General features: G+C 36.8%; 1 protein-coding gene across 4 annotated transcripts in view; it reads left to right on the top strand.

Moving 5' to 3' along the window:
- Positions 1-19,733, top strand: part of St6galnac3 (ST6 N-acetylgalactosaminide alpha-2,6-sialyltransferase 3) — a 543,084-nt gene that overhangs the window by 369,569 nt on the left and 153,782 nt on the right. Inside the window, exons 4-5 of one of the 4 annotated variants that reach the window (XM_070007316.1) lie at positions 6,976-7,156; positions 9,160-10,100. The exons of 2 other annotated variants lie outside the window; for them this stretch is intronic. In XM_070007316.1, coding sequence (XP_069863417.1) covers positions 6,976-7,156; positions 9,160-9,189 — 211 coding nt within the window. In that variant the 3' untranslated portion in view covers positions 9,190-10,100. Of the gene's footprint in view, positions 1-6,975; positions 7,157-9,159; positions 10,101-19,733 lie in introns of those variants that run through there. One more of the 4 variants, XM_070007317.1, reaches the window with a different exon arrangement.

Here is a 19,733-nt window from a genome sequence, read left to right on the forward strand (position 1 = left end):
AAGTATGTTTCTTTTTAGACAATATCACCCCTTCCCTCGATCTTGCCAGATATTTCCTCCTGTCCTATCCACAAGTTGTTTAGTTCATTTTCAACATAGTGCCTAATGAGTACTGTTGCTGCAAGGCAGATTCATTTTTATCATGTCTCTTCAATATCCTGAACACCTAATGAGGTTGATATAGCAGGTGTACTGAATAACAGGACAGTATCTGGACTCTGAGCAGGAGCTTTAGTTGGTCCTTCTACTTCCCACTCTGGTCTCTTTGGAAACTGAGCAAGCCATGTTGCTGTCCTGGCCCTCATCTAGAACACCTGGCAAGTGTGCACCTCTCCTTGTTGTACTGAGTCAGGTCTCCCTTCCTGTCTTGCTAGTGATTCTAACTTAGGCTGCACTCACTCAATCATCCTTAGCTTGGAAGATTTTGCTCATTAAACTATAATTTCTAAGAAATAACTTTTTCATTTGGGTAGTTTGTTAATTGAAGACATGTAAAATTACCGAGCACATATGCTACTTAGTCTGAAATTTTCAGTACTGACTAGAAAATTCTAGCTTTTAGCGAAGAAACATGGTGCTTAATTGTTAGTATGTATAACCTTATTGCTGGTAATCAATAATTTCTGTTAAAATTATCAATAGCTTTCTGACTTCATAAGAATTTCAAGGAGTCCTGAAATGGACTCCAAATGGATCACTTTCAGGAAGGCTCGTGCCTCCCATGGTGGATGAGATGTTTCCAAGGAGCCTGTAGGTAACCACCTACAGGGCCAAGTGGAATCCTGAAACAGCAGCAGAACTCCAATGTGTTAGACATGCAAATTCTTAGAATCCACTCAGATATCCTTAATGTGAAACTCAGCTGTAACCTGTCCTTGTTTTCTTTTTATCTATAATAGCAGTATTTAATAATAATAATAATAACCATGGGAAATATCCTGTAGCATCTTACTTCTAATTATAGCACATTCTCATTTTGATATAATTTGACCTTTTCATCTAATTTTTACCATACCCCCCAAAATGGCTCCAAATGTGGGGATATTTTTCTTTTTAGGGTTTTTTTTGTCTTTTTTAAAAGGTATCCTCTGAGTGATTCTGCTCCATACTCAAATACATCATATTACAATTATAAGCTTCCATGTGTGAGAGCAGGGAACATTGGTTTTTGTGTCCACTCTCTAGAAAAACTGTGTATGTGTATAGTCTGAAAATAGAACCATGCAAGGTATACTCTTGTCTCTTGTTTTTGCTTTTCCCAAAGATTTTGTATATCGTATTATATATAATGTAGTGTTAACTTTCTTTCTTTTGGACACTGATCATTTTTGACATAGTATTTGATGATTACATAGTATCTTATTGCATTGACTATTTCTAAGTTTATTGAATCCTCTATTATAGGACATTTTTTGGGGGGGAGGGGGTTCAGTCATGGGGCCTGAACTCTGGGCCTGGGCGCTGTCCCTCAGCTCTTCAGCTCAAGGCAAGCGCTCTACCACTTGAGCCACAGCACCACTTCTGGCTTTTTTCTTTTTGTTTATGTGGTGTTGAGGAATCGAACCCAGGGCCTCATGCATGCAAGGCAAGCACTCTGCCACTGAGCCACCTTCCCAGCCCTATTATGGGACATTTTTAAAATTTAACTTTCATTATGACAAAATTAGTGCATGGATATACTTAAAAATCTGCTGTAAAATAACAGCCTCTTCTAGGCCCTGAAACTCATCATGCTGTCTTCTAACAGGAAACACTTCTCAGTCCTTTCATTGATGCTGTTTATCTCCTTGTTTCTAAATGATGTGCATTTACCTCAATGGTGTCTCAGTTTTAGATATTATGAAATTCCTTTGATGGTATTTTCTCACACATCCCCACATGCTTTCTTCTCCCATCTTCCTAGTACAGCTTTAGGAAAAAATTCAGTGTGTAACCATATTAATATGATTCATTGCAAAGCCAAGTTCAGTGCTTTTTCCTTGAGAGATTTTGTCCAGTGATATTGTTTGTGCTAATAGACTTCAGTATTTATAGTAGTTATACAAAAGCTATGAAGAAGTTAAGGATGTGGTTCAGTAGTAGATCACTTTCCTAGCATGTGCAAGGCCTTGGGTTCAATCTCTCAACACTGAAATAAAAAATCAGTTTTAAGCCAGGTGTAGTGGTACATGCTTATAATTCCAGCACTTGGGAGGAAGGAGAATTGAAGGTTCATGCTGGTTCTCTCTGACAGACACTGTGACAGCAGATATATATATATATAACTATATATCTTATAATGACATGTGAGCAAGAGAGTTCAATCAACAGATTTGATTAAACTGAAGAATCTTTTTCACCTGCTCTTGTACTGGGTCAGAGTACTTGCTAACTTGGGGTGGTTTTGATAACAGATCCAAAGGCACATCTGAAGAGGCAGGTAGCAGGATATGAGGAAGCAGTAAGATAATTACACATAGGCACACTTCCTGTCTTTTGACGGGATCCCTGGGTAAGGGTAAACATTCAGAATCCTATGTCTTTACTCAAACATGAGATGATGCAAACAACAACAACAACAAAAATACCTGCAATTTTCCACTAATATCAGGCTTTGTCCATATACACCATCCACTCATACTTCCTGCCAGTCATACCTTCCACAATGCTGTAGGGTCCCCACAGGTTCAAGACCAATGATTAATTTTTAAGCATTCTTTGCATCCCTTTGCATTATCAGATTGCTTCTCTTTTCATGTTAAAGCACCCCTGTTCTATGGATGCAATGTATATTTTTCTTATTTTCATGTTATTACATTTTCTCCTGTTTCCTGCACAAATGCTTTTTAAAAATATTTTTCCATTTCCTCATTGTGTGTACATTTTGATTTTTTGACATTAATTTTGACAGCTATCCTCAATTTATAGCTATCTTCTGCTGCTGAATTATACTTACTAAGACTAAGAATAAAGCCTGATTAAAAGTTATATGATGAGTGAAAGGTTTTGTGTTCATGATAGCTTGGTTTTAATGAGTTAGCCTTTTTGTAGCTCTCCTAATTTAGTATATGTAGGTCTTATGATAGGGAGACATTGAATTCTTTCAGAATATATCTAATTTCCTTTTTATGGTCCGAATCCTGACTACTACAAAGCTATTAGCCTTTTTTTCTTTCCTTAAGTCCTTAGTCATTAATAAATGATAACCATTAATTAATTGGCTTTTGTCTTTATGAATTTGCCTATTCTAAATAGTTTATATAAACACTCATACAAAATGTAGCCTTTTTTAAACTTCATACACACAGAATACTTCCTTCAATATCCACTCATGTTTGGGCACATAATTTTCACTGTTTTGTTGTTGGATAATACTCTGTGATACAATTATGCATTTTGCTTATTCATTCATCAGTTGATGGATATTTGAGTCATTTATTCCATTTTCTGTTATGAATAGTGTTGCTATAACACATTCACAAGATTTTGTTTAAACATACTTGCTTTCAGTTATTTTGGGGATATACCTGAAGTAGTCTTACTTAGTCTTATTCTATTTTGAATTTATTGAGTAACTACCAGTTGTTTTCTACTACCAAGGTCCGCGTCTTTCCATATCTTTATCTCTACTTGTAAATTTTTCATTTTATATCCATCCTAATTAGTATCCCCTTGTGGTTTTGATTTGTATTTTGCTAATTACTTGCAGGACCAAACATTTTCTTTTCATATGATTAGTTACCATTTACATATGTTCAGAGGCATGGCAGCTTCTTTATCAAATTTTCAATAAGTAATTTGTGCCCTGATTTTCTAAGCATAAAATTTTAGACACAATAGGAGCTACTAGTTTGGTGTTCTGTTAGAAATCTACAACATGGAGAACTCTCAAGGGTAAGTTTTGCTATGCTCTTTGCCCACTGTTCACTAAGAGGTCCTTTCCCTATTTCTTTCTCCTTAATCATTGATCCTCTGGTTTCACCTGTCAAGACACAAGGCAGCCTTTGATTCCAGCAAATAAATGAGACACTGCAAAACTGAGTCCGATTATTGCATCAGAATAGTTCTGCTGTGGGTTTCTAGAAATCAGCCTCGCCATCAAAGACAATTACTCAATGTCCCTGACTTCATTATTCTTCATTTGCATTAGCAATTGCTCTTAGCAGTAACATGATTATAACCCAAACCAGAAACCTGTTATCTATCATTTATTTGATTTAATACATAGAAATGGATGTCTTTTAAAGATCATTTACTTTTCTTCTTCATATTCTCTTCCAAAATCATTCTCAATGGAAGCATTTAGTTAGATAATGTGGATGAATTTCTTTTTATGTCCAATGACTAGGTAGGAGAATGAAATTTCTGAATTGGTTTAAGCATTTCAGTAAATGGACAGGAGGGAAACGGTGACAGGTTTATAGACTTCTACAGATAGGTTTTGGATAAGGTGAATAGAGTAATATTTGTGATCATTTTATTTGAATGTTTTATTTTATTAATGTAAGTCCATAGCGCGCACACACACATACATACAAAACCTATGAAAGCTAGCGGTAGAGATTGCATTCTGGGATTCATGATTGGTCATTGTCTTATTTAATTTAACACTTCTTTATTCTCACTATAAAATTGTTCTTTTAAATACTCTGCTACTCTGCCTTTAATAGTGGCTCATAATTTCTGATGAAAACTCTAACTATTCAAAACACATAGTTATCACCAATCAGTTATCATTTGAATCTTAGTACAACTTTAATAATCTGTGTTTTATATTTAAGTAGTTTCTCCCCTAGTGGTTTGCCCATGGCAGATTTAGGAGTTTCATAGCTCTACTCCTTGCTTTATATTTCATCTCTATGTAATTATGCCCTGTCCCCTTAAGCCTCAAAAACATCAAAATATTTAAATACATACAATTAAGTACTTCAGATGAAGAGTTAAACTTCAGGGAAAGACACTCATTTAGAATAGTGCTTCATTCTAGATATACATCGTCGCACTTGATACTAAATGAAACTTCACAGAAGAGTGTTATTACCCTGACATTTTACAGATGGAAAGAGCAAGGCCAGAAAGGTTGTGTAAGGCTACTCATACTATAAAATGCAGAAGGAAGATCAGACCTGGGTTACCTGACTACAGTCCTGCAGAAGCCAGCTGGACAAGTTCATGAAGATATCTACTATATTCTGGACAATGTGCCTGACATACAAAACCCATAGTACTGACTCCATGTTTTCTCGCATCTTACACATGCCTTACACATGCCTCCATAACAATTACTGTGGTTGATATGGTGGCTATCTCTTCATCTGTCACCAGTGTGTGGGCTTGGAGTTTAGACATGGTATCTTTTGCCTCCGTGTCTTCAAGTCAAAACCAGGGAAGCACTGAAAGTGTTTAAATAGGTAGAAAATATATAAATATGGGTATAAATCAATGGTTTACTTCCTGTCCTCTTCCAACTCAATATAAAAAGAATCCAGTCTTGGACAGATGACTGAATTTTTTTTTTTGCTTTAATCATTTAGACCTCATTCTTTTCTGACTACTTTGTATTTTCTTAGTTTTTACAATTGTATTTACATATGAGCTAAACCAAGTGAGCTTTTTAAAGTTGTAGGATCCTGCCCATTAATGGGTCTGAAAATTAATTTAGTGGGTGGCAGTCAGCACCCTTTTGAGAAAAAAAAATGAGAGTAGATAAGAATGCAATTTATCAGTATGAATAGCACATAGGAAGACACAGCATTTGTTTCAGGTGGATAATTAAATAGAGGATATTTAGACAGAAGACAATTTAATATATGAATAGCACTGATTAAATATGTTTTTGGAATATTTTAAGCAGGGCAAATGTTCCATTGGTGTTCATTTAAAGTAGAGTATTTCAAAATATTTGGCCACTGTTGACACTAAGAAAGCATTTTGCATTCAGGGGATGGTATTATAAGTTCAGTGGTTGACAGCCTGTTTAGCATGTGCCACTATGACCTAGCATATAGCTGAGTGTGTGCTATATAGTTATGCAAAGTCTATTGCTTATTGTTTGAAACATGCTGCTTAAGTGGCATCCCAGTGCTTGACTTGTGGCCAAACATCACTAGGCCTATTTAAACAGTTAAGTGTCTTATAGTCAGTCAAAACTGCTATAAAAATAATCTCCAAATAATCTCAATGCAAGTATTTTAAAGGTGCTAAAATATAAATACTGAAGAGAAGTGAATAGGAAGAAAAAAAACACAGAAAGTTCTAAAACATTTAATTGCAGGAGCTTAGCTGAAATTTACAGAATTATTTCATTTTATACTCTTCTTTAAATTTGTTCCTCCAAATGTGAACCTCAAAGCCCAGCTTGCTTTAAGTCAATTGTGAGGGCTCCATTCATATCACCAAATGGTACTTACAGAGGATTTCGGCTTTAACTTGCTAGGAAGGAGCAAGACTTTGCTGAGGCAGGCATTCATGTGCAGAGTTGCCTTGCACAGCTCATTGGAGATAAGACAGTTTTGACTTCACATGCCAAACTTTTGTCACTTTGTCTATTTTCATATTTCTCTGTGACTCTGCAGAGACAAGCTTTTGATCGGTTGAGCAGCAAATTGAAAATGCTCTTCTTAAAAAATCTAATACTAAAGTGAATACCAAACAGTGCTCACTTTCCTGAACCAGATATTTGTTGAGAGCTTACTCTAAGCCGGGCAACTGCTGGACACTAGGGTTGCAAAAATGAGCAAGTTTCATTCTCTGTTCCCAAAGATAGTTTAGCCTATAAGCTTTCCAATCTCAGGGACTTGATTTGTTTGCTTGGGCCTACAGGTGAATTGGAGATTTTCCCATTTGCCTTCGCAGGCTTGATCTGGGCTTCTCCAACTCTCTCTGTGCCCCGGGATGTTGACCTTTTATCGATTGCAACTCAGAGTTCTTTCTGTGTGGCTTTTGGTTGCGTTTAGTGTTCACTCCCAGTGGCTATGTTTTCTATTACTATAACAGATCATTTGTAAAACAAAGAGCCTTACATTGGTACACAGATCTGGAATTCCAAGAATGTAGCATCATCATCTATTCAGCTCCTGGTGAGTTTCATGTAGCTTCAATTCATACCAGAACTGAAGAGCAAGAAGGCACTGGAGGAAAGAGCACCACCCTGTTTGATAACAGGCTACTCTTTAAGGTAACTGATCCAGTCCTGAGAGAGGGTTCCTTTACTTCTGTGAGACAACAGCAATCTGTTCAAAGACTTCTCATAGACTTCAGCTCCCAAACCAATACCCAAAGTGTTCCCATAAGCCTAAGCTTAATTGCTCTGTACAATAAAGCATCAACAGGAACTTTGTCTTGGTCTGATTATAACTCGGTACCTGACACTTTCACTCCTTAGCTGGCACTACCAACTGAGCCATGCCCCCAAACCCAAAGGTGAACTTTTCACACCATGTTAAAGCACTGTCTGGAGAGAGAAAAAGTGAGGTTTGCATCCCAACTCCCTCCTTTCAAGATCACCCAGGTAGCTCTTCTCCACTAGAAGTAATATTTCCTTCCACGCACTCTCTTCTGTAGTTGCTTTTGTGTTCTGGTGACTACATTTTCCCCCACGTCCACTCTTGTCCTTCTGCCTCATGCTGTGACACAGCCTGAGATACAGTAATGGCATTCCCTCATGGGATCACTATACTTGCCCACTTCCTTCTCAATCATCCCTTTGAATGAGTACCTCACTGAGCACCACTTTTAACTCCCAACTTTTCTCTTTTCAGCTCTTCAATGCTCCTGACATTTATGTCTTTGCTCATTTTCTTCCATACAGTTGAAACAATTTCAAAAGACTTATTTTTAATCTATATTTGGCTTATTAATCAATGTGAAAAGGTAGTTAAAAGTGCAAGCTCTAGTTCTTCAAAAGATGTTTTATCTGCATCCAGCTGAAAAGCTCAATAACTATTTGTGGGTTGTGTTGATCATGACCCATGAATAGGCCCCAGCCTTCATTGTTAATTATTCGGTTCACTGGATTCTGTGGACAGGCTAAGGGAAGAAATGTCTTGGGAAAAGAATAAGAGAGTTCTGTACCTTGCTGACAAATTGACCATCCTTCACCTTGCCATCTGATCTCTGAGAAGAAAGAAAAGAATGAATTAATAATTTAAACACCTGGCAAGAGCAATAGCAGAGTTAACTGCCATTTATTCATTGCCTTCTGTAGATCAAACATTGAACCGATAGACATCACTCTACAACCTTTAAATTTTCATCTTTGTTAGTTTGTTTGAGGCACCCTGTACCACAATCTGGCCTTGAATTTCAGATCCTCGGTCTTACCTTCTAACATGCTGGAATTGCAGGAGTGTACCACCACACCTGGGTAAATTATCATCTTATTAATCACAATTACTCTAGGAGTGGGTTTTAATTATTCTTCAGAAATAGAAAAACTGAAAATGAAAGAGGATAAATGACTTGTCCAGGGATGTACAACTAATAGTTTCAGAACTAATATTTGACTCTGGAGGGTCCTTCAACCACTCTAGTTCTCAAAAGTTCTTTTTCGTAGGAATTTTGTTACAAGTTGTACTTGGGCTTTGACTTAGCCTTTTAAAAATTATGAGTCTACTATACTTTAGTTAGTTCATTTGTAACACTTACATATCACCCAGTGTGTTTACTTATACATTTATAGGCACATCGTGGCTAACACAAATAGGTATTAGCAATAGGAGAGGATGGGCTAAGGGGAGAGGAGTAGAAGAATGAAGGGGGAAAGATGAAAAATAGAGGCAAAAATTCATTATATATGCCACAGAGCTGAGAAGGGAAGGGGTTGATTGAAAGGAGGTAAAGATGTTGACCTGATTACAGGGATGAAGATGCATTGTATACGTAAACTCCTTTGTTAAATGGCAAAATATTCAATACATAGCCTAAAAATTAAGAATAGTGAGGGAAGGGGTAGGTGAGAATTTTGAAAGTCATAACATTGATCAAGATGCACTGTATTCTTAAGCTGCTTTGGTGAATGGCAACACCTTTGTACAACTACTTAAAGATAATAAAAACATTAAAAAAAGTTGTACTTGGTATGGCATTTGATCTTACCAAGTCTTCTAGCAATTTTTTTAAGTCAAGTAATCTATAAATTGAAAACACAAATTGATTATAATTTATATTCTTTTCTTCCAGTATGAAAGGAGTAAAGTACATGGGATTTGAGCAAAGAAGAAAAAAAGAACTATGTATTATTAAAAAGCATTGGAAACCTGCAAGTGAATATGAGTAAACAATTTAATTTTCTCCATTTAATATTTTGAGTCATTTGCTGTATAACCCAATAAGCTTTTTTTTTTAATTCCACATTTAAGACATCTACCCTTGGAGAATAAAGGTTTTAGCATTGCCTACACGAGTCAACTTCTGTGTGGTTTTAGAATAAATCTCCATATACTTTATTCCTCTGATAGATTCTACTTCCCAGAATTTCTGTGCTATGTAAGGACTGAAGCTAGTAGAACAGAGAAATCCATGACTTCTGTCTGAAAATTGTCACTGTCTCTCAATGGGGAATCATGATATTTTGGCTTTTCTGGAAAGGCAAAAGAAAACAATCCAAGCTGCTATAGATTTAATTTATGAAAATAAGACTGCAGTGGTAAAGCATCCATCAGTATAGCCATTGATTCTTTCTTGTAATTCCTTGCAGAGCAGTTACTTTATTTGATAGGGTAGACTTCAAGTTATCTTACTTTATCACTTAAATGTCATATTGGCCAAACACCGAATGCATTTGAGAATACAGATAGGCGAATATATTTCATTTCTTTTATTTGGGGTGGAGGGGGAATCAAATGTAACTTTGTCAGCAGATTTTCCTTAATGGGGAAAGATTGATCCTATTTTCCTAACTTTTTCTTTCCTCTGATTTCATCACAAGTTGCATTTCTTTGGTTCTGTGTGAGATTTTAGGGAAAGGTAAATCACGATTTTCTAAATTTATGGTTTTTCTTAATCTCTGGGATTATTTTCTTTAACAGAGTTGTTAGAAAGTCAGCTGTTACCTGCCAGAAAGTAAAACAACCAATTTTTCATCACAAGTTAAATAAACATCAAAAAATCAGCATTCTGCAAGGACCATTAGCTTATGTATCACTGTAAATGTTTTATGGCTCTTGGTGTGAAGGATGCTCACATAAAAATAAATTGTGTGGTAACAAATGTCTCCCCCTGTCTTGGTTTGTAACAGCTCTAATCGGAAATAAATCTAGGAGGAATATTGTTAGTTTTCAGAAAAACTGACCTTCAGTTTCAAATAGTTGAGTTAAATCATTGAGATGATGACATAGTTTCAAATATAGAGATACGTACTGAGAGCAACTCTTTGGATCATCTTTTATGTAGAAGAGGGAAGATGTCTCAGAGAACTGAAATTGTTCTGTGGTGACACATTTTGCTTATTCATCTACTTAGTATGACCACCAGTTTATACACAGTGCCAAGGAGAGTTCTGCCCATTGCTCTCCAGGGTTCCAAAGTGAGCAACCCAGAAACATATATAGATTAAAAAATAAATACAGGCAATGATCATTTTATATCTGTCAAGTTACAAAACAATTTTAGCATGTACTTTTTTGGCTAGAGTGATATTGGTGATGGTTCTGGACTCATATACTCTTGGTAGCCTTGTAATTGCTTTGAAGAGTATTTTGGCAATATATAAAATGATCATATCCTTTGATACAATGTATTTAGGAATTTCCCATTTGGAAATCACTTGGAAGAATCAAAAAAGTTAAGATGGGTCTGGGAATGTGGCTTAGTGGTAGAGTGCTTGCCTAGCATACATGAAACCCTGGGTTCAATTGCTCAGTACCACAAAAACAAAAAGCTAGAAGTGGCACTATGGCTCAAATGGTGGAGTGTTAGCCTTGAGCAAAAGAAGCTCAGGGACAGTGCCCAGGTCCTGAGTTCAAGCATCTTGACCAGCAAAAAAAAAAAAAGATAGTTAAGATGTTCATTGACAAAACTTTAATATTAATAGGCAGTTGACAAATGGAGTTAAATATTGCATCAGATAGTTTAGACAGAAGTCTAAACTAGCCCTGGGTTCGATTCCTCAGCACCACATAAGCAAAAAGAAAACAGCTGGAAGTGGCGCTGTGGCTCAAGTGGTAGAGCACTAGCCTTGAGCTGAAGAGCTGAGGGACAGCGCCCAGGCCCAGAGTTCAGGCCCCACAACCGGACCCCCCCCCCCCCCCCCCGCCAAAAAAGAATAGAATAAAATGGAAAGGAAATAGGAATATAAGTGGGATTTTCCTATCAGGCTTGCATTATACATACATATATATATATATACATATATATATGTATTAAATCCTTCAGAAATAACCTACTCAATCAGTTATATAATCAGTCATATAATGACCTATTATAAGGCATTGGGAGTTAAGTAGAAAAAGTATGTATTCATCTGAGTAAAAGTCTAGAGTAAAGTTACATTGAAAAAAGTGAAATCTAAAACTAGGCATAGAATATGATTCTAATTTTTATACCTCTATAGAAAAGAGAAATTTAAAAGACATAAATGTGTCAATAATAACCATCTGCATGTTAGAATAGCAGACCATTTGTCCTCTGTTCATGTTCTTATCCTCTAAATTGTTTCTTCTATACATGAACATTACTAAAACAATTAGGAGAAAACTGCAGTAATTGTTTCCTAAATAGAATTTAGCACAGGTTCCCAAATGGATAATAAATGAACTTTGGCTAGAAATAATTTTATAAAGAGGCAACATAAAAATTACAATAAATTGAAATACAATTTTCATGACATCAGTTGAATAAAATTTTACAGCTGTGTTCAGGTAAGGACAATTCCTTTAATTGAAACTCTACTGGTAAGGAGCTTGTACTGAAATGGCAAATATTAGTGGTTATGTATATACAAACTCTTCTGAACACTGTCTTACAGTTTATTTTTGTTCTGAAACTCTTTGTTGGTAAGAAAATACTGTGATAGTAATGAATCTATCAGTTTATCCTTACTCATTTACCCCCTGCTTGCTTCCTTTCCTCCCTACTTCCTTCACAGTGTGAAGTTTTCACATAGGGAGAGCACATCAGGGTAGGTTTGCTTTCATGTTTGTCCATCTGGTTTATAAAATGCTGAAAGAAATTAAAGTAACACAGGAAATAACCCTCGTTTAAGTCAACAACTGTAGCCTTCGTTGCTAAATACCTAAATATAATTCCTGTGAGTTGAATAGCTATTTGTAATACAGCAAAGAATCTTATGTTAGCTTTCTGGATTATCCTTAATAGAATAAGAAACAAAAAGCTCTTTAGGCTTGAATCTTTCAAAACAGAATACCCTAGAAATAAGTATGCTGTACTTTCTGTTTGTGAGGCTCAAACATTTATTAAAGGAGACTGGCCTGGAAATTGGTCAGATTCTCATCACTGAATACGCCAGCCCAGGAGTTAATAAGATGACACAAACTCTCAAGACTATCTTTACCTACTTTTCTAAAGGTACTGATAAATGGGAAAGGTAACTATGATTCTGTGCCTGTTCCTTTAGTTTTCACCAAATGGTTTGTGTTATCTATAATACTTGAATAGCTGGATTGCTATCATACTGATGCTGAAGAGTCTCAGTATTCTCAGGTCCAAGGTGGGATGGCCAATGGGATCAATTAGAAGGAGATACTGGCCAGTATTATTGGATAATAGCAAAGCCTTATGGGAAATTTTCATTAACTTCTTATTGGTTTAAAACGTTGGTAAATAGTTATAAAAATGAAGGAAGGAAGGGAAGGAAAGAAGAGATGGCAGGAAGAGGGTAACTACTCTGGAATTATATATGAAAAGCAGCATTCTATACTTGCTTACTGTACCTGCTGATAACAGCCAGAAATGATTTTTTCTTGAATAAAAGTCTTTGTCGAAATAATTTTTTTTGTTTTTACCCTATTTGTTACTACCTAACAATACACTCCCTCCTCTTTTCCTCTCCAGGCCTCTCATATACAAGTTTGTTACCTCCTTGTGGATTTCAAAAACAATATCTAATATTTCAAAACAGGACCTAGACTGTGTCTTGCATATTGCAGGTATTGAATTACATAGAGACTAAATTAGAATCAGAATCCTAAAGAGGAAAGTTACACATTTATAAAATAATACACAAAGGGACATATCCCTGACAGCTAATCTACTTAACTGTGTTAAGGTAATCTGAATCTACAACATGTTTCAATTCATTCTCCTCATACAAGAGTTTTGTTTTGTGGCTGGAACACTGATTTCTCAGCATGTTGATCAAATATGGCTTGTGCCAGAAAGATTCGCAGTAAATCACTCCAGGAGGCTTGTAAATGATGTACGAAGCCCACCAATACAATAGGAAAGTCAAACATAAGCAATTTCTTTATTTCAGAAAAACCAAAGCTGTGGCAATTTTCCCACCATGGGAAAATTGGGTGCTTGTGTCTAGTGTGCAGTAAGTTCCTAGAGTGAAACATGCTTGATTTATTCCCATAGGAATTTGAGGTTTTTATCCATAGAGCTTTTGCTTTAGGTGAACACAATGAAAAAATGACCCCTCTTGCTCCTCTCATATTTGCCTACCAGATTATTATAAGTGATAATTATAATACTAATCATTTTTTATTTATAGTGAAATTATATTTTAACTACTCTACTCTCTCTCTTTATCATCACCTTTATGGCTAATTTAAGTCTAAGATGTCACCATATTAACTAAAAAGGATGAAGGTTTACTTTCCATTTGACACAGATATGTCAAGGCCTAGATCAATGATCTGTTCACAGCAGTAGTGACCTAGACAGTTAATACTTTTAAAAAATTTCTACAAATAAGATCCCTCATGACTTACTTTCTCTGTAAAGCCTAGGTTTTGTGACAAATCTATCAAAGGATTTAGTGCCCTGCTACTGAGAGTTGACCACTGTGATTCTCTAGGACTGACTCCATAGAAATAGAGATGAATTTGAAAGGTATGAATACTGACTTATGGATGAAAAATCCTCCACATGAAACCAGCTGTTGACACCTGGGAATGGGAAATGATATGGTAGATTGGCCAAAGACTTGTTCCTTCTTCTGGATTTATACTGTCTAATTGTTTATTCTTATTTGTAGTCTTCAACTAAAGGTTGTGTGTGTGTGTGTGTGTGTGTGTGTGTGTGTGTGTGTGTGTGAGTGAGGTTTTGTGTGTGTGTGTGTGTGTGTGTGTGTGTGTGTGTGTGTGTGTGTGTGTGTGAGTGCACATGTGCACCAGTCCTGGGGCTTGAATTTAGGGCCTAGATCCTGTTCCCGAGCTTTTTCGCTCCCAGTCTACCACGTGAGCCTCAGTTCTATTTCTGGCTTTTTGGTGGTTAATTGGAGATGAGTCACACAGATTTTCCTTCCCAGGCCAGCTTTGAGCCACAATACTCAGACCTAAACCTCCCAAGTAACTAGGATTATAGGCATGAGCTACCAGTGCCCAACAATAAGTCTCTTTTATATCAGGCATGATCTTTTTCAGTTGCCAGTTAAACAAAGTAATGTAATTATACCATAAAACATGTTTTCTCCTCTGTTTTCTCCATTATCAAAACATGATTTCCCAGTTCCAACTGGAGGAAAAGATAAAGGGATTTTTCTTCCTTAGGAGTTTAGATAGAAATAAGCCACTTGTCCCTCCCATAAATCCATCACTACATCTAAGGCAATACTTGGACCACATGCCTCTTTTAAAACAAAATCAGAGCTACTTGATCTGGGCTGGACATGCAGTAGGAATGGTTTTGTCTGGAGACATTTTGTCAGAAGCAATAGTTGGATGCTGTATAAGAATGATGTTAATGCCTTGCTGATGGGTAGGCTCTGTGCAGTTGTTGATAAGCAAACATGACTTCATCAGTCTCTTCTCAGAATCTCACCTCCTTGTTAACAAGCACTATCCATGTTAGTACCCCTTGGTCAAGTCATCTTCTTAAATCAACATTTTAATCCAGTTCTACCCTTCTCCAATAAGGTTGCTGGCTTTTACTAAGTATTAATTAAAATACTAACTCCTGGGATAGGCCTTTAATTTACCTTTCAGAACTGGCTAAATCAATGGTATCTTTTAGGCTTTTCCCCCTTTTATGACTTGATCCTGAATGACTTTTCTATGATTATCACCAGTAGCCTGAATCTCCTTAAAGCCTAGTTTCAGATGCCATCTTTGGGAAATATGTGCTGATTACTTCACCTAATGTCTCTAGCACATCACAGCAGTGTGTATTACAGAATTACCATTTATTTCACAATTATCAAATACTTCCTGTGTGCTTATTGCTGATGTAAGTGCTTAAATGTTTTTTTTTTCTATTTTATATTATAGCTCATGATATTTTTTGTCTTTTCCCCACCAATAAACTCATGGGAGGAGGAGTTCTCAACAGTAACTTACTCACCCACAGTCAATCAACATCTGCCTCATGAATGAACAAATGTTCATCTAATTTACACATTTATTGTGCACTGGCATTTAAAGCCTAAGAGAGTAAGCCCCTGTTTTCTCTCTAATATCTCTGCATGTATTGTGGTGATATGAATGTGGTGAATATACTGTGGACATTTGCTGACTCTCTAAAAAAGAAAAATTAAAGTAATAAAATATCTAATAATAAACTAGTCCTCTTTTATATATTTAACCCTTTTTTGTTTTCATTATCTTTTCCAAATAGCTTTTGCAAACATGTCTATTTTCTGGTTTCTCATGTGACCAGGATTTGAATGGGAAAAAAGGCGGAGGGGATGGATTCTTTTCAGTAATTGTACTCACCCAGGTATTGACCTGTGTTAGAAGCTGAGTTTTATAAGTGCCATCTAATAGCCAAAGGGCTGTGCAAGCCCATTCTTCAGGGTATTTGGTAACTCTAGTAAACTTGGTGTTTAATGAGACAAGTGTTTAATTTGTAGGGTCACTTACAGACTCAGTTGAACAACTTCCCTTCATTTGTAAGTCTGTGTTTTGGACTAAGATTTCAGGCAGGACATTTTCGCACACTGACCTCTGACCCTCTTTCCTCTTCGCTCCTGTGTGTGTGTGTGTGTGTGTGTGTGTGTGTGTGTTCTGTATTCCTCTTTTGTTCCTCTCTGTGAATAACTTTTCCACAGATTCTGATGAGGACCAGAAAGCATCAGTGGATGTTGGCAATGAATAGACTTGGTAACCCGTGGGAGAACATTTTCAGGTGAAGTCAGACACCAGATTGCAGTGGACTGAGTCAGTAATATGTTAATTGAGTCATAGTTTGTGGATCTGGGCTACCCAGGTTAAAAACTTATCTCTGCTCCTTACTAATGCTAGCCATCTAACTCTCATCTATTTATCATCTATCATCTATCTATCATCTCTATCTATCTATCATCCATCTATCTATCTATCTACCATCTATCATATATTTACTCTTCTATAAAATGGAATCAGCACTGGAACTATTCCCAAAGTGATTATACAAGTGGGGAAAGTGCTCAGAACAAGACTAATTTTATTACAATTTCCCAGTAACTATTAGTACTGGTTTTGAGGACTATGATAAGAAAAAAAGTCAAGACTATTTCAGAACCTGGATTATGAAGATTGGTGTGAAAAAAGGGCATGGTACAAGATGGGGCAGTGTTTCGCCTGTCTGTTGTCCAGAGGTCAACGATAAATGATTTGTATGCTGAAGAAAATGAATCTTGGAACACACAAGATTATGATGTGAGAAGGAGTTATGCTTTAGGAGAGCGGGTTAATTGATGGCACACAGGGAGGGAACATGATCCTCAGGAGGGAGGGAAGAGGATCCTCAAGCAGAAGGTAAATGGAGGTACCTTGGGTAAGAGGGGCTTTGGGTAGTCTGAGGCTGGGATCGCATGGGAATAATAAAGAAGAAAAAAAAGCCAAGGATGCATGTTTTTGTTGAGTGTAAAGTAGAGAATCAAAAAGTGTTCAAAAATAATAGCGTGTTGCTTGTGTGAGATAGGAACAAGCTCATTTGGTGGAAAGAAGAGGTCACTGGAGTGAGGAATAGAGCTGCACTGAAAGAAGTCACACACAGTAACTCTTAAAAACATATAACACTAGGAAGAGTGTATATTGTGACTATAGGAGGGAGAATTTTGTGTCCATAGGTGTTTTCTTCCATGAGTCATACAGTTCTGTGTGATGGCAAGTCAAAAATCATTAGAAAATTTTTCTTTAGTATGAAGTAAAAATTTAAAGTGATTTCTTTAACCAGAGCAGATGATGGATTTAAACGATGGTCGGTTTTTCTCCATTCATTCAATTTTTTCTCTCTTTTTTTTAGTAGTAGTAAAGAAATAGACTTTAGAACTGAATTCACCCCTTGGCCTACATCTTTCAACCCATCCTTGAAAATAATCATAGATGGGGAAAGTCACCTTCTATGGGGTTGATGGTTCTATTTTGGAACAAACTGGAATCCATTAATGTAGTAACGTAATTATGGTATGAAGTGTATCTTATGATGATCACATAACAAATCTTTTCATTCCAATTGCCCTTTGGCAATGCTATTTTGCCACCTTTTCCATAAAAATCAGAGTCTGTATTCCCTTCCCTTGACTCTGAGCTAGGCTTATGGATTGCTTTCAGGAGGATAAGACAAAAATGACACAATATACTCTGCAAGCAGAGGTAGATGAATGACAAAAGTCAGTGAGACCTTCTCTCAAAAATAATCCAGGTTTGTTGGAGGTATGCTACCTGCCCCAACAAATGACTATATGAGTGCATCCTGGCACAAGCCTGAGACCCTGTCAGAAAAACAAAAATACTAAATCTAAATAATTAGAGGCATGTCTCAAGTAGCAAAGTCTTGTCTAGCAAGCATGAAACCCTGAATTCAATTCCTACTTCTAAATAAATAAATAAAATGAGAAGCTTTCCTTTTATGGATTCTTAAAACCTTCACAAAGAGTAGATTGATCTATGATCAATCAATCAATCAATCAATCAATCTATCTATCTATCTATCTATCTATCTATCTATCTATCTATCTATCTATCTATCTATCTATCTATCTATCTATCTATCTATCTATCTATCCATCCATCCAACTTCCTGGACTGCTGGAGAGAAAGAGCAGATGACATGACAGAAGCCCCCAAGGAAAATCCAGTGAGAATAGTTAAGCCGAGATGGCTGCAACAGGTTAAGTCACCCCAGCAAAAATGCCAGACCTGCTAGCAGCACCAGCTTGATTCCTGATATGCCAAGTCAAGTTACTCTAGCCAAGACAGGAGGCACAGAGACCAGCCATTACCAGTGAATCCTACTCACATGGCAGTGCAGATAGCAAGTAAGTGGTATCTATTGCTTTAAGCTGATTAGCTTTGGGACCTTTGTTATGCTGCAGTAGGGTAAAAGAGTCTCAAAACAGTGAGACAAATTAAAAGACTACTGACATTAGCCAGATGTCAAGCATTAGGCTAGAAAGTGCAGAAGAGAAATAGAAAGAGGATGGTTTAACCATGAGTAACAAGATTGATTGTGATTGGATCAGGGCAAAAGATAAAGAGAAAAAAAAGTATTATGAAACTATGCCTAATAAAATAATGTTATTATGTATAGCAATTTGGTCTCTATAAAGAGTTGGGTTTTTGAGCAATATATCACTATCTTCAAATTGTTATTCCTTGATAGGACAGAACATTGTCCACATTAAAAAGGCTCTGAGCAGCTAGAAGTACAGGCCAGAAGCAGTTTGGAGAAGGGGCTAGAGCTGATACAGGCTTCAGAGAAAATGATATAGCTGACTCTTTTTTTTTTTTTTTTTTTTTTTTTTTGTCGGTCGTGGGGCTTGAACTCTGGGCCTGAGCGCTGTCCCTCAGCTCTTCAGCTCAAGGCGAGCGCTCTACCACTTGAGCTACAGCGCCACTTCCGGTTTTCTGGTGGTTTATTGGAGATAGGAGTCTCACGGTCTCTCCTGCCCGGGCTGGCTTTGAACCGCGATCCTCAGATCTCAGCCTCCTGAGTAGCTAGGATTACAGGCGTGAGCCACCAGCGCCCGGCAAGCTGACTCTTATTCTTGTTGTTCCAAGGGAATGAAAATTATCTAACTCCTTCTGCGATCTTGGACTTAATAGCAAAAGTGGAGACAAAAAGGGAAGGCAAAGGGAGAAAGAAAGATTCAGGTGAACACAGTCAACTGCCATGGGATTCAATCTTAAATGAATAGCAACTCTTGGAAGGCATCACCATGAAGTAAGAAAGATAAGAAGGCAACATACATTCTTAACTAAAATTACCACTCTTCCAAGGCTCACCATTTAAATAGCACCAAATGAAAATAAGAAACCCCAACCTCAGCTTTTTAAATTACAATGGAAGGATAGAGAAACTTTCCTTTTATAGATTCTTAAAACCTTCACAAGGGATACATTCTTTCTGTGGGTGCTTAGAGAGGGAGCAGAGACTGCAGGGTTGAGATTTCACCTGCCCATTTACCAAATAGTGCAAGATTTGCAAAAAGATGAAAAAAATAAAATATGTTCTCTCTTTTATGGGAAACATCCTGGTGTAGAGACTCTCCACTAAAGCTGGTTGTTGACCTCAAGCTCTTGTCTGGTCACTGATGGATTATGAAATCAAGTAGACATCTCTGACCCTCAGTGGCTTCAGCTGTGAAATGGGGTGAACACTGTGTCTCACAAAGTTGTTTTGAAAGCAAAGGAGTTAGATAAGGTTTAAGA

Source organism: Dipodomys merriami, unplaced genomic scaffold (genome assembly GCF_024711535.1).
Source record: "Dipodomys merriami isolate MVZ:Mamm:240054 unplaced genomic scaffold, mDipMer1.0.p SCAF_7, whole genome shotgun sequence".
NCBI lineage: Eukaryota > Metazoa > Chordata > Mammalia > Rodentia > Heteromyidae > Dipodomys > Dipodomys merriami.